This window comes from Dromiciops gliroides, chromosome 3 (assembly GCF_019393635.1).
Source record: "Dromiciops gliroides isolate mDroGli1 chromosome 3, mDroGli1.pri, whole genome shotgun sequence".
NCBI classification, from domain to species: Eukaryota; Metazoa; Chordata; class Mammalia; order Microbiotheria; family Microbiotheriidae; genus Dromiciops; species Dromiciops gliroides.
This window is the reverse complement of record NC_057863.1, coordinates 33,683,538-33,696,868: the sequence shown is the minus strand read 5'-3', so window position 1 is coordinate 33,696,868 and position 13,331 is coordinate 33,683,538. Positions and strand designations below refer to the sequence as shown.

Below are 13,331 nucleotides of genomic sequence, written 5' to 3'. Positions count from 1 at the left end.
TTGTGGCAGCCTGGAAGGGATGGAAGATGCTGCTAAGAGAAGGGGGCATTGGTAATTGGAAATTAAATTCTCCAATGCCCAGTGCCTGAGGCTATTTGGCACAGAGACAACATATAACCATCTGAACAGCCTTTGAGGGTATTGCGGTGGTATCATACCATACCAACATCAGTATGTGTAAAAGGCAGTGATACAGTGGTTAGAGGACCAACCTCAGAACCTGGGAGACCCGGGTTAAAATTCTGGCTCTGACACATTCAGGTATATGATTTAAGTTCTGAGTATCCTGGGGAATCTCTCTAAGGCTCATTGGTGGGAGTTTCCTCACCTGAGAATTCCCTCTAGCAATGAAATCACAAGTCCCTGTTGTCAACAGAAATAGTATCTAAAATGATGCATATGATAATGACCCTGAATCATTAAGAAAAGGTCAAACACATTCAGTTCTCTCCGTTAAAGAGGCAGGAATGTAGAATTCATTATAGCAATGAAAAGTCAGCCAGGGTCAGGTTTGGCACTCAAAGGGGCCTGTCAACTTCAATTGGAAAGTCTGCTTAGGGACAAGGCCTTATTTCTTGAAAACACCAAGGAAAGAATGGGCGGCTATGCTTAGGAAGCATGTGTGTGTGTGTGTGTGGGGTGGTGGTGGTGGTGGTGGTGGTGGTAAGAGATGGGGGTGGAGGGGAGGGAGATGTCCAGGATTTAAATGAAGAGGAAGTATATTTCAATGCACTGCTTCTCCATCCCATGGATTGAACACAATATGGGAGGTGAGTCCTTAAGCTAGTGGGGGTCAGAGGCACTATTTGAACCCCGATTTCCCCAAATCCCAGTGAAGCGCGTATTACCACCATCAATCAATGTTTACCACCAACATTATTTTTGTTATGAAACAGTGAAAACATATATAGTAAGGAGGAAAGCATCACAGCTGTAAAGCCAGGACATGTGGGTTCAAATACTGCCTTTGACACTTACTATGTTACTAGGCACAAGTAATTTGGCTTCTCTGGTTTTCCTTTCTTCATTGATAACAGGAGGAGAATAATACCTACATTACTTCTCTCATAGAATTAGTGTGAGGGGGGCAGCTAGGTGGCACAGTGGATAGAGCACTGGCCCTGGAGTCAGGAGTACCTGAGTTCAAATCTGGCCTCAGACACTTAACAACTTACTAGCTGTGTGACTCTGGGCAAGTCCCTTAACCCCAATTGCCTTACTAAAAAAAAATTTAAAAAAGAAAAAAAAAAAGGAGTGTGAGGGATGTGCTGTACTCTTTAAAGTGATGCAGAAATGAGACAGTAATATTTATAATGGAGGCAGCCAGGTGGTGCCACAGTGCTGTAACGATTGGAATGACGCCACCTGCTGGAGACTTACTGTAGAAGAGTTCTGCCCATGAAGCAAAGGTCTTTGAGAGCAAGACCAGGAGTCAGGAAGTGACGCGGGCTAGTGGGAGGAGGAAGGAAGAGACTGGCGCTCAGTCTCGCGCTCTTTCCTTTGGACTCTGGTGGAGAGCGGAGCTAGAAATGTGCTCTCCCTTTAATAGATAGGAATCTAGGTCTTTCTCTCTCTTTACCAAAATTCTTATTCTCCTTAATAAATGCTTAAAACTCTAACTCTTGCTAAAGCTTATAATTTATTGGCGACCACTCATTGGATATTTGAGACAGACTAGCTAGAATTTAGCCCTTAACAGTGCATAATCTTCAAGAGTTCAAATCCAGCCTCTGGCACTTTGACACTTAACTCTATTTGCCTCACTTTCCTCATCTGTGAAATGAACTGGAGAAGGAAATGGCAAAAATCACTTCAGTTATCTTTGCTAAGACAACCCCAAAAGGGGTCACGAAGAGTCTGACATGACTGAAAAAAGACTAAACAATGAAATGATAACTTATAATAGCGAGTCCCTTTTCCACAGCACTGCAAGGTTTACAAGGGTGAACACAGGATCAAAATGAGGGGTGTGTTGGGGTAACAGCTGACTGTTCAATCTTCAGCATGTGCATTTATACCTCTAGAGTCAGTAAATGCTCTCTACCAGGGCTTGTTTAACTGTTTGATTGTTAAGACTTTGGAAAATGATGGAGAAAATGTTAATTGTTAAGCATTTACCAGAACACCTCTCATTAGAACTCAGAAATTATACTTTTCCCTGCTATGTGATGTGTTCAGTAAATTGTAAAAGGTTAACTGGGGACAGATTTATATATAGACGGAGTAGGTATTCACCCAGTAGTTGGCCCCCATGGATGCCTGATATCCCACCATGAAAGAGTCATTATTTTATGTTTACCACTGCTTTCTCCCCACAAAACTCCCTTACGTGCAAATATTCCTGGAGTGGATCCTATATCCCTTCACTAATTGCTGTAAGTCAATAAGTTTTACCAGACTACCCTGGTAGTAGGAGGTATGGGCCTGGATAATGGTCCTGAATATCTGGAATATACTGCTTCAAACAAGACAAACTACCTGGCACCTAGGTGGGGCAGTGAATAGAGTGCTGGGCCTGGAGTTGGGAGGACCTGAATTCAAATCTAGCCTCACACACACTTCTTTCTTTTTCTTTTTTAGTAAGGCAATTGGGGCTAAGTGACTTGCCCAGGGTCACACAGCTAGTAAGTGTTAAGTGTCTGAGGCCGGATTTGAACTCAGGTACTCCTGAATCCAGGGCCGGTGCTTTATCCACTGCGCCACCTAGCTGCCCCCCTCACACACTTCTAAATGTGCGATCCTGAGTAGTCACTAGACGTCTGCCTGACTCAGTTTCCTTAACTGCAAAATGGAGATAATACTAGTACCTACTTCATAGAGTTTGGGGATGTAGTAAGGGAGGGAGATAATAATTTTAAAGTGCCTAGCACAGTGTTGTTCAGTCATGTCTGACTCTTCATGACCACATTTGGGGTTTCTTGGCAAAGATATTGGAATGGTTTGCCATTTCCCTCTCCAGTTAATTTTACAGACGAGGAACTGCCCAGAGTCACACAGCTAGTAAGTATATAAGGTGGAATTTGAACTCAGGCTCTCCTGACTCTGGGTCGGGCACTCTATCCACTGCACCACCTAGCTGCCCCCTGCCTTACTTAATAAATGCTGTCATGGGAAACTCAGTCCCCACTGAGGCAGCCCAGTGCTTGAAATCTCAAGAAGTCCTTCTGTGTATTGAGCAAGAAGACAATGACTTACCTGAAGTCTACAGCAATAATGTGCAGCAGGCAACAATTCCTTTATTTCAAAACTGGTCTCTGTCCCATGATACACGGGTTCTAGGTATTCTTCATCCTCTCCCCATTCCAATCTATATTCTGAGATATCAGCACCAGAGACTTCGGGGCTCTGGAAAAGAGGAGATGCCATTGGTAAATAACCTCATTTAAAATAAGATCTCGTTTTGTTTATGCTGGACTAGCTAAACCCACCAGGGGAGGGTGACAATGGGCAAGTGAAGAGGGTTAAAGATGAAAGGAGGTAGAACATGGGATAAAACCATGGGATAAAACTGAGACGGATGAGAAAGTCACACTCAACAGGTAGGGAGGGTCTGTGGGCTCCCAGCACTCAATAAACAATGGCCGTCCAGCAATCATTTCATGTTCCCTTCCCTTCCCTTTGATACTTAGGCTTCTTTCTTCAAACATTCTAAAGAAATTAGAATGTGAGCTCCTTGTGGGAAGGGACTCCTTTGGTCCTTCTTTGTAACTCCAACTCTTAGAACAGAACTTGACGTGTAGTAAGAGCTTAATAAATGTGTGTTAACTGAAGATCATCACTTCACCGTGTGTAAAATTGATGTATTCAAACATTAATTTAAAGGCGGAGTACTAATTGTCTGGATTTCTGGACGACAAAAAACTGATCAAAATTTGAAATTATCTTAGAGACTGGTAAGAAATTCCTTACATCAGCGTACGCCACGGGGTACCATTGAGTACCTCCAAAAATCTCTATCTAGGCCTAATTAGGAGGGAGATGAGGCCAGAATGGCCACCGTCAACACATTGTGATTCTAAGACAATGACTTACATGAATGAATAAAACTAATGCATCATACAAAAAAAAAAATTCCTTACATCAAATGTGGCCTTAGACACTTTACACATACTAGCTGTGTGACCCTGGGCAAGTCACCTAACCCTTATTGCCCTGCCCTCCAAAAAAAAAGAAAAGAAAAAAGAAAGAAAGAAATTCCTTACAGTTTTCAGGATGCTCATGAGAAATAGAAAACAAATAAACCATAGGATAATAATAGATCTATGTCTGGAAAGGACTCCAGAGGCCATCAACTTCAACCCCTGATTTTACAGATGAGGAAATTGAGGCCCGAAGTGGTTGAGTGATTTACCAAAAGTAATAACCATTAGGGATGAGATTTGAACCCCTTTTTATTAGCTCTCGGTGTTCCACGAGATTGTATGCATTTGGGGGTGGGCAATATAGAAAGAGAAACTGGATTCCAGCAGGGTCTTGACTCACCTCCCAACTTACTAGGACCCCTGAATCAGGCGTAAAGGAAATACAAGGTGCTCGGCATTGCCCAGGGGGCCCTGCTGCGGTGGTGATTTCTGATGCCTCGGAATAAGGGCCATACTGGAAAAAGAAGCACACACACATATGTAAATACTGGCATGTTTGAAGACGCAGTCCTGCTGAGATTGGAAAGAGAAGTCCAGATTATGTCAAGATCGTAGCAAAAAAGGTGAACCTGCAACCACCCAGCAAGCTGTAAAACTGAGGCTCTACCTGCAGCACCCTTCAAAGGAAAGAAATCAATGAAAAGCTCTTTGAGAATGCCCAAGACCTGGAGATCCACTTGGACTTTGTCCACTTGGTCCAAGCTCAGCTAGGAGTCGGAATGGATAGTCAGACCTCCGGGCAGAGGTCATCGGAAATGTAAGAACTATTGGGGGCTAGGAGGTGGGGGGGATAGTCATTGATATAGGTAATCCCTGACTCCCTCTGCTATGGGTCACTCCTCCAGCTCTTTGGAAGGCGGCCAACACAGAGCTCAAGAGGCAGCTTGGGAACAGGAGGCCAAAGAGGGAGAAGGAGGAGGATGCTTCACAACAGAAGACCAAGAGTGGATATGAGGGAAGCAGTGGGTCTAAGAAAACCCTGAAGAAAGTTTGGGCTTTCAGCGAGAAGGCAGCTGTAAGGCTTCCCTTCAGAAGGAAAGGGAAAGTTTTTGTTTCTCACTTGGACTCCTCCCTGGAGAAATCACAATAACCACAACAACAGTGCCCATTTTGAAACAATGTTCCTTTGTCTGGGTATACTCTTTCAATAAACAATTTGCAGCTCTTTATTGGAAACACAACAGGGATAATCACTTAGAACCCTGCAGGGAAAAGGGAGAGTTCACTCTTCCCTGGTTAAAGCCAAACATCTTGTCTAGTGTTCACACTATCTAGTTAATTTCAGCATTGGTCAATGGTGGATTCTTAAGTCAGGATACTTAGAGCAGGGTCACCGCTCACCTTGACATAGGCACGTCTACCTCCCCCACAGAGTTCTAAACCTTCATTCAATAAGCATATCTGAAGATACAATAAGAACATATTTTTGAACTTGTCCCTTAATACAACACTAGAAAAGTGGCGCAGTTCAGACACAAAATTTCAAATGGAGTTAATACAACTGAATGACACGTTCACTTTTCAGCTGGTTGTTTGGCTAAAAAAAATCTGCTTTAATATCCCTTGGAGGATGCCAATAAAAATAAACACAGATATTTATGGATGTTTAATTTTTAATGAATATGAAAACTCTCAGAAATCTAGTTCTGGGTATTTCCAATTTCAAAATTAATGCCCGTAGAAAACGTTTGCAGTAATGTGCCCATTTTCTGAATAATTTAAAGTCTTATATTATTGCAATGATTTGCAGTGACCCTGCTGCTCAGGGCAGCTAACCACCAGTAATTTTATGTATTTCTTGGGAATAGGCAGCGTCCATTCAGTCAGCCAATGAGCAATATTTCGAAGTGGCCATTGCCACTGCTGAAACTCTTGTCTTTAAAACAACCCAAGCAATACCAACACAAAATGCATTAGGGGGTTAACAAAATTTGTCCCTCTGTCCTCAAAAATAGAGAAATCCACTCTGAACATCTTTAATATATAGGACACACTCGCAAACCCATCTAAGAGGGAGACAAAAATTCAGACCCTTCAGAAAATGACCATGCTTCAAAGAGGGGATCAACTGTCAATTCTCCAGTGGCTGATTATGCTGTGACTGGAATAATGTGGGTGCAGGATGCAAAGGAGAAGAAATCCAATTTAGCAGTCAAATACTACAGATGAGAATGAGTAGAAACACTATTTTTCTTTGGAAAATAACCTATCTAAAGGCTTGAAGGGAAAAAAATAGTAATAAGGAGCTGGTACCTTTGGGGACCTGTGGATTTCAGCTCAAATCTATATGTTTGTCCTGGTTTTCTGCCCACCATAAAGGGCTTCATTCTTGGGCCTGTCACTACTGTAGACCAATATTTTTACTATTATACCCTGCCTGTCTTTCTAAAAGGAGGAAAAAAAAAAGTTAGCCTTGGCTACAGGAATCAGCTGAGGGTCTCAGTCCCAATCTCTGATCTTAACATAGGCTCAATATGGTGGGAAGATTGGAATGTTCCCTAAGAGTCTGGGTAAATTGTCTTGGGTCAAGGGTATCATTTGATGAAAATACAGAAAAATATGGGAGGAAAGAAGGTTCTTTAATTGCATTGTTGGGTTTTTGGACTGACTTTAACAGAACACTTGGGGAATTCTATCAAGGAGGGTCAAACAAGGCAACATTTAAAAATGCCTTTGAGAAATGTTAAAGAATTTTGCAGCCCTAACAATGTTTTGTCATTGTTGTTAATACCCTTGCCTTCTCATACAAGAATGACTAAAGGCTTAATAAAAGAAGACATTTCTGAGGTTGCAATTACAAGACGTTCTCAGCAGTCACAAGATCACGGATCTAGACCTTGAAGATGGCCTTTGGCCATTTGCTCCAACTCTCTCATTTACAGAGGAAGAAACTGAGGTCCACAGAGGTTAGGTGACTTGCTCAAGATCATATAACATAGGGGGCAGCTAGGTGGCACAGTGGATAAAGCTTGGGCCCTGAATTCAGGAGGACCTGAGTTCAAATCTGGCCTCAGACACTTGATACTTACTAGCTGTGTGATCCTGGGCAAGTCACTTAACTCTCATCGCACTGCGCCGCCCCCCCCCCCCAAAGATCATATAGCACACAATTCAACTTCAAAAATAGTTGCTAAGAATAGGGAAGATGTTATTTACTTGTTTGTTTATTTTTTTTAACTTTCCTACAGGTTGTTGTTGAATCATTTCAGTTAAGTCTAACTCTCCATGAACCCTTTTGGGGTTTTCTGGGCAGTGATACTGCAGTGGTTCACTCCTTTCTTCTCCAGCTCATTTTACAGATGAGGAAACTGAGGCAAACAGGGTGAAGTGACTTACCAAGGGTCACATAGCTAGTAAGTCCAGGAGTGTTGCTCTATCCATTATGCCTCTTAGCTGTCCCATGTTATTCAGAAGCAACATGGAGTTGTAGAATTGGAAGTCAGCAAGACCTGGGTTCAGATCCTGCCTTTTGACACTTCCTAGCTGTGAGGCAACTCTCTGACCCCCAGGCTTGTCCACTACATATCATTCCACTTACAGAGGTGTTCCCTTATATCAAGCCTAAATCTGTGTACCTGCAATTTCTTCTCATTGTTCCTAGTTGACAGGATCATAAATTTAGAATGGGAAGGGGTCTCAGGTCGCAGAGAGGATGGCCTTTCAATAACAAAAGCCCCAAGCTAACCGCGACTTTAAGAAGACTCGGAAAGTGACCAACTCTTCATTTTCGGGTTTAACAATTGTCTCTTTATGTCTATATTTTTGTGCCTGTGTTAGTGTAACGTGCTCATATGAGACTGTGAGCTCCTTGAAAGCAGGGACTGTCTTGGTCCCTTCTTTGTATTGCCATTGCTTAGCCCACTGCCTGGTACACACAGTAAGTGCTTAATTAATGTTTACTGGAAATAATATAGTAACCCAACTACACTGGATCTGATGTCAGAGAAGCCCTGCCACCTACGACCAGTATGCCCTTGGGTAAGTCTCTTAACCTGTGCCTCAGTTTCCCCTTCTATAACATAAAAGTTTGGGACCAGGATGGCATCCGGATCTATGATCACTATAATTAAAGATTCCTGATGCCTTGATTGGTCAAGCTGGGCTGTTGTCGACAAAAGGTCCCAGAAGGCTTCTATAAAAGCATGAAATTAACAGTACAAATATATTATAGGATATTCAACTTACCCCTCCGTCATTCAAGGCTCTCACCCTGAAATGATAGGTCGTTCCAGGGAGAAGATTTCCAACAGTACACTCTAAATCAGGCCCGTGATACACCTCGGAAGCAACATCTTCAGGTTCGGTCATCTCTACGCTGTACTCAGAGACCTCACAGCCACTTTCTGATGAAGGAACATCTGAGAAGACAGACATTTCCCCGCCCATGAACACTCTTCTTGCCCTAGTTGGCCTAATCACATTGGACTTTTGAGCATAATCTTTCAAAAAAAATGTGATCTCCATCTTCAATTCCATTTGTAAAAGTAGCATTGTCCAGACAGTTTAGAAGTTCAGTGTTTCCCAACTGATATGATCAATTAATCAACAAGCACTGATTAAGTACCTACTGTGTGCAAGACATTATTCTAGGAATTAGGGACATAAATAGGGGGCATGTAGACTGTACGGTCCCCCCAGGACAGGTATTATATTTACCTTCGTGCCTAATGGTGCCTGGCATGTAGCAGATATTTAATAAATGCTTGTTGATGAACTGATCTTAGACATCCCTTGATTCCATACCTCAACAGCTCTTCTGATAGTGACCAGAACTGTACCTGGAGAATTTCACTGATCTAGCCTCTCTTTCTCTTTTGGAGAAAAAACGGGGGATTATCTTTGAAATCAATACTCAGCAAATATTTGTAATCGAACAATTGACTCCTAAAATCATCTTGTTACTTTCCATTGCCACCATTTATTTCTTTGTTTTCCATGGCTTCCATCCTCTCCCTTCCTGGTCCCTATGCCCCTACTCATTGCTTGTCCAACAAACCGACACTAGTCCAAACCCCATTTGTACCTGCCCTGTGCTGGCTGCAGCTAAATGAGGATACTGTTTTAATTGAGTTATTTGATTATAATGGGAACATGCCCAGCAGAAAACATGCTTCTTCAGAGCTGTGACATTTACTGTTTTTGTCTTTCTATCTCCTGAGCCTAGAACAAAGCATGGTTCACAGTAGGACCTCAACATGGGCTTCCTGAATTTAACCAGCACACAGTTGGCACCTGCCTGGTCTGAATGCCTAAAGACACAGCTAATGTTACTAAGGGGTAGAGCTCAGGTGCACTTGGATCTTGCACATAAGAGTCCTCAATGAATCTGACTCTCATTCCATTTGGATACCTCCCATTCTCAGAGATGGATCAGTGTGGGCAGCTGCATGGAATGTGACTTGTGACTCTAGTCCTTTGGTCAACCTCAACGCATTTAGAGATGGGGATGGAGAAGTCACATCCCATTTTAAAGATGGACACACAGATATCACATTCTACTCTGGGATATCACAAGAATGAGAAAGGACAAGAATTGACTTGGAGATCTGACCCAACTATCTATCACCTGATATGGACCATAAGGGTTACATCTTCCACCCTACTGCACCCCCACTCAGCCATACATACAAAAAGTTAAAAAAAATGTTTTCCTATTAGAACATTTGCATTATTGTAATTTTTAGTTTTTCATGACCAAAAATGGGAAGTAAGCCTTAAAAAATCTTCCCCCGATAATGCTCTGAATTTCAAATTGGTCACTAGAAAAGAAAACTCTTGATTGTGCCAAGACAACAAGGTCCCTTGATGAAGACTTACCCCACTCTAGATGGATTTCTTTGTGCTTTGCTTTCCCCAGGACCCTCGGGGGTCGACACTGACCTGGTGCAATACTGAGAGTGCGGACGGGCAGACTGTCAGAACACTGTGGGGGAAAAGGGAGGACAGTCACGTCCTCATTCTTCATCTCTTGGTAAAATGACACCGAAGAGCTAATTCTATAACATAAATGCTATAAACGGCGCAGTCCACATGGAGCATATGACAAAGACAAACTGTAGCCTGTTTTTTCACAGCAAGTCATTTCTGAAGCTGTTTAAGGAGGCAACGCTATGCACGGGGCAGCTGCCCCAAACAGGATGAACAATTTCTGAGGCCAATTTGGAAAACATATGGTGGTTAAATGCTACATGCCCTAAGCAAAAATTTATTTTTACCAAACTCAAAATTAGAAAAACTCTTCACCACGATAGAAGAGAGGGCTCCAATTCCCAAGCCAAGTTTACTATTTGTGATCAAACCATTCCTTTTGGAGTTTTTTTTTTCTTTAAATATTGGTTAATAGCCCTCAGGCAGACCATAAGGACTAAAAATAGAACTCTGGATAATGCTGACATTATCTAGCTATAGATGATAGCTTGATAGGAAATTTTGATAGAAAATAATCTTGATAGGAAAATTGATCTTCTCCTTTATAAAAGGTGATCAATACGGGAAGCCAACCATACAGGTTAGGATAGCACAAAGACAGTTGTGCAGTTCAACAGGAACGCCTTTAACTGATGATACACAATCAAGGTATTGCACAAGGCCAAATAAAACCATTTCTGGAGCCCAGCACTGACCCTTGCCCATAGAAGGTGCTCAATACATATGCACTGATTTTGTTTGGACCATTTCACTCTATGGGAGAAATGAGAGGAGGTACAACCTCAGAATTCCCTTTCTTAATTTCTTTCCATCTGGAAATTGTCTGGAAAAGAATCTTTGTTCCAATTGTTCCAATTGCCAGTGAGGGAGATGAAAAGATATAAAATCAAGAAGGGGAAGGAGCGACAAAGAACAGACCCTCCCCCCCTTTTTGCCACCCCCCCCCCCGCTTGCACCCACCCTTGGTGTCTTCCTCAGCTCCTCATTCTCATCCACTATATTCAACCAGCTGCCAAGTTTTATTGTTGTTACCTTTACGGAGTCTCCTATATACATCTCCTTTTCTCTACTCATTATCTAATGAGCTATTTGTAAAGCTCTTAGTAGATGGCAGACACAATAAATCCTTCTTTCCCTATTCCTTCCTACAGGGCCACAATCAGTACCTTGCTATAGTCCCTTATCAACTTCTTCCTGGACTACTGCAATAGCCTTCTGGGTGGTCTGGCTTCAAGGCCCTCACCACCCCAATTCATGCTCTACCCTGCTGCCAAAGGGAATTTTCTAAAGTTCAGGTCATTCCGACCTATTTAATAATCTCTAGTTTCTCCCTAATAGAAGCTCTTCTTTGGGACACTTAAAGCCATTCACAACTTGGCCCCTTCTTACCTTTCCAGTCTTCTTGTACTTATTTCACCTTTCACATACTCTCCACCCCAGCTGGACAGGTCCACTCATTCCTTAGTGTACACAGTACTGCATCTCTCAACTCCGAGCACTTGCATCGGCTGCCCCCACATCTGGAACACTCCTCCCTCTTCAGCTGTACCTCCTCAAACTCTCCCTTCTGTATGAGACCTTTCCTGGGATGGTCCAACCTCCTTAGCCACCCCTCCCCACCTAGCACACAGTGCCTCCCCCTCCATTTACACTAGATGTTTTCTCCCCTGTTAGAATTAGAGCCCCTTGAAGGCAGGGGCCACATTTTTGCCTTTTTTAAACATCTCCAATTCTCTCCAGTCCCTTTTCCCTGCTCCCCACTCCCATCAAAGGGCTTAAGTCTGTGATATTTTAAAGCATAATGCCTTCAGCAATGTTGTGATTTTTTACATCTATTCTCTATCTGAACATGAAGCAAAAGGAAATCTTACCTGGTCATTGGTAGCATTAGTCAGCGTTCATCCTTGAACATTTGTAAAAAGTATGATTCAATGGCTTTTAGGGAATGAAGATACAAATGTCCACATTTCAGTGGGAATCACTGTTTGTTTGCAATTCTGAACACTTCAAAACCAAACAACAATTTCAGAAATCCTATTCTCTGGGCCCAAACACAGGACTTTTAAAAGAGGCCACAGGGAAGGCTCATCCAAATGGGACGAAAGACAAAATTCTTTGTTTTTCCTACCTAAGCACACCACCCACCTGACTGTGTCCACCAGTGCTGATGCAGCATGCCCGGAGTTTATACAAAGTGCCTGGCTTCAAGTGAGTAAAGGTATATTCTGTAGTGGAGCCGCTATACGCCACGTCCCATTGGTTCGCTGTAATGGAAGATTGATGCAATGAGCAGTCAAGCTGTTACTGACTCCTTCAGGAAACTACGCAGAGGCAAAGGGGAAAGGGACTCACATTCAATGCGATGCCTTTATCTGTTTGTCTGGAGGACTTCCTATCTGATGAAGGGGTTGACCACATGGCCTACTTTTCAATTTCCATTTTCTTAGCTTTTTTTTTTTTTTTTTTTTTTGCAGGGCAATGAGGGATAAGTGACTTGCCTAGGGTCACACAGCTAGTGTCAAGTGTCTGAGGCCAGATTTGAACTCTGGTCCTCCTGAATTCAGGGCCAGTGCTCTATCCACAGCGCCACCTAGCTGCCTCCTTTTTCTCAGCTTTTTTTTAAAAAAGGTATCATTTAAATTACTTAATTATGTTGAATGTAATTATTAGCCCTTATACAGCTGCATTTTGACAGCTAATGAATTTCCATGGAATTAACCTTGGGGACTGGGAAGCTTAAGAAATAAGTGATTATGGAATCAAAAAGGAAGAAAAACAAATAAGACATTAAAACAGTCATAGAAAACAAGTCTCCTCCTCGAACTACTTGTGGTCAGCTGTGGTTCTGAGTAGGAAAGGAGGCTTTGCAAGGTGTGACATTGGCTATGGCATTTACTCCATCTCCTCTCATTCCCCTCAGGTAAAAATTAAGAAGGGTGGACTGGATGTCTCTAAAGTCCTTTCAATTCTTGGATCTAGGGTCCTACAAGACAAAACTATGTGGGTTAATCGCAGAAGGGCCAAGAAAGTGTCTCTTCCCATGTTTAGAATGTGGTGAAAAGGTCGCTCTACTATCCAGGTGTTACAGTGTTGGAAATCCCACCATTAAAGAGTTCAAATGGTCCTCTTTTAAAATGAAAATACACCTGGGAAATGTAACACCTTAAGACACCATTACCATATAGAAATAAGAGGACTGGGGAAGGGGGCAAGAGATTATTACCCAAGTGGGCTGTCTACACTGAATGAATTTGCTGGATA

At 42.5% G+C, this 13,331-nt stretch overlaps 1 protein-coding gene across 1 annotated transcript in view; it reads right to left on the bottom strand.

Moving 5' to 3' along the window:
* FNDC3B (fibronectin type III domain containing 3B) overlaps positions 1 to 13,331 on the bottom strand; it is a 399,493-nt gene that overhangs the window by 59,931 nt on the left and 326,231 nt on the right. The window contains exons 17-21 of the mRNA XM_043994436.1: positions 12,216 to 12,334; positions 9,960 to 10,065; positions 8,328 to 8,500; positions 4,483 to 4,596; positions 3,196 to 3,345 (exon numbers count right to left, since the gene is read on the bottom strand). Coding sequence (XP_043850371.1) covers positions 3,196 to 3,345; positions 4,483 to 4,596; positions 8,328 to 8,500; positions 9,960 to 10,065; positions 12,216 to 12,334 — 662 coding nt within the window. The remainder of the gene's footprint in view (positions 1 to 3,195; positions 3,346 to 4,482; positions 4,597 to 8,327; positions 8,501 to 9,959; positions 10,066 to 12,215; positions 12,335 to 13,331) is intronic.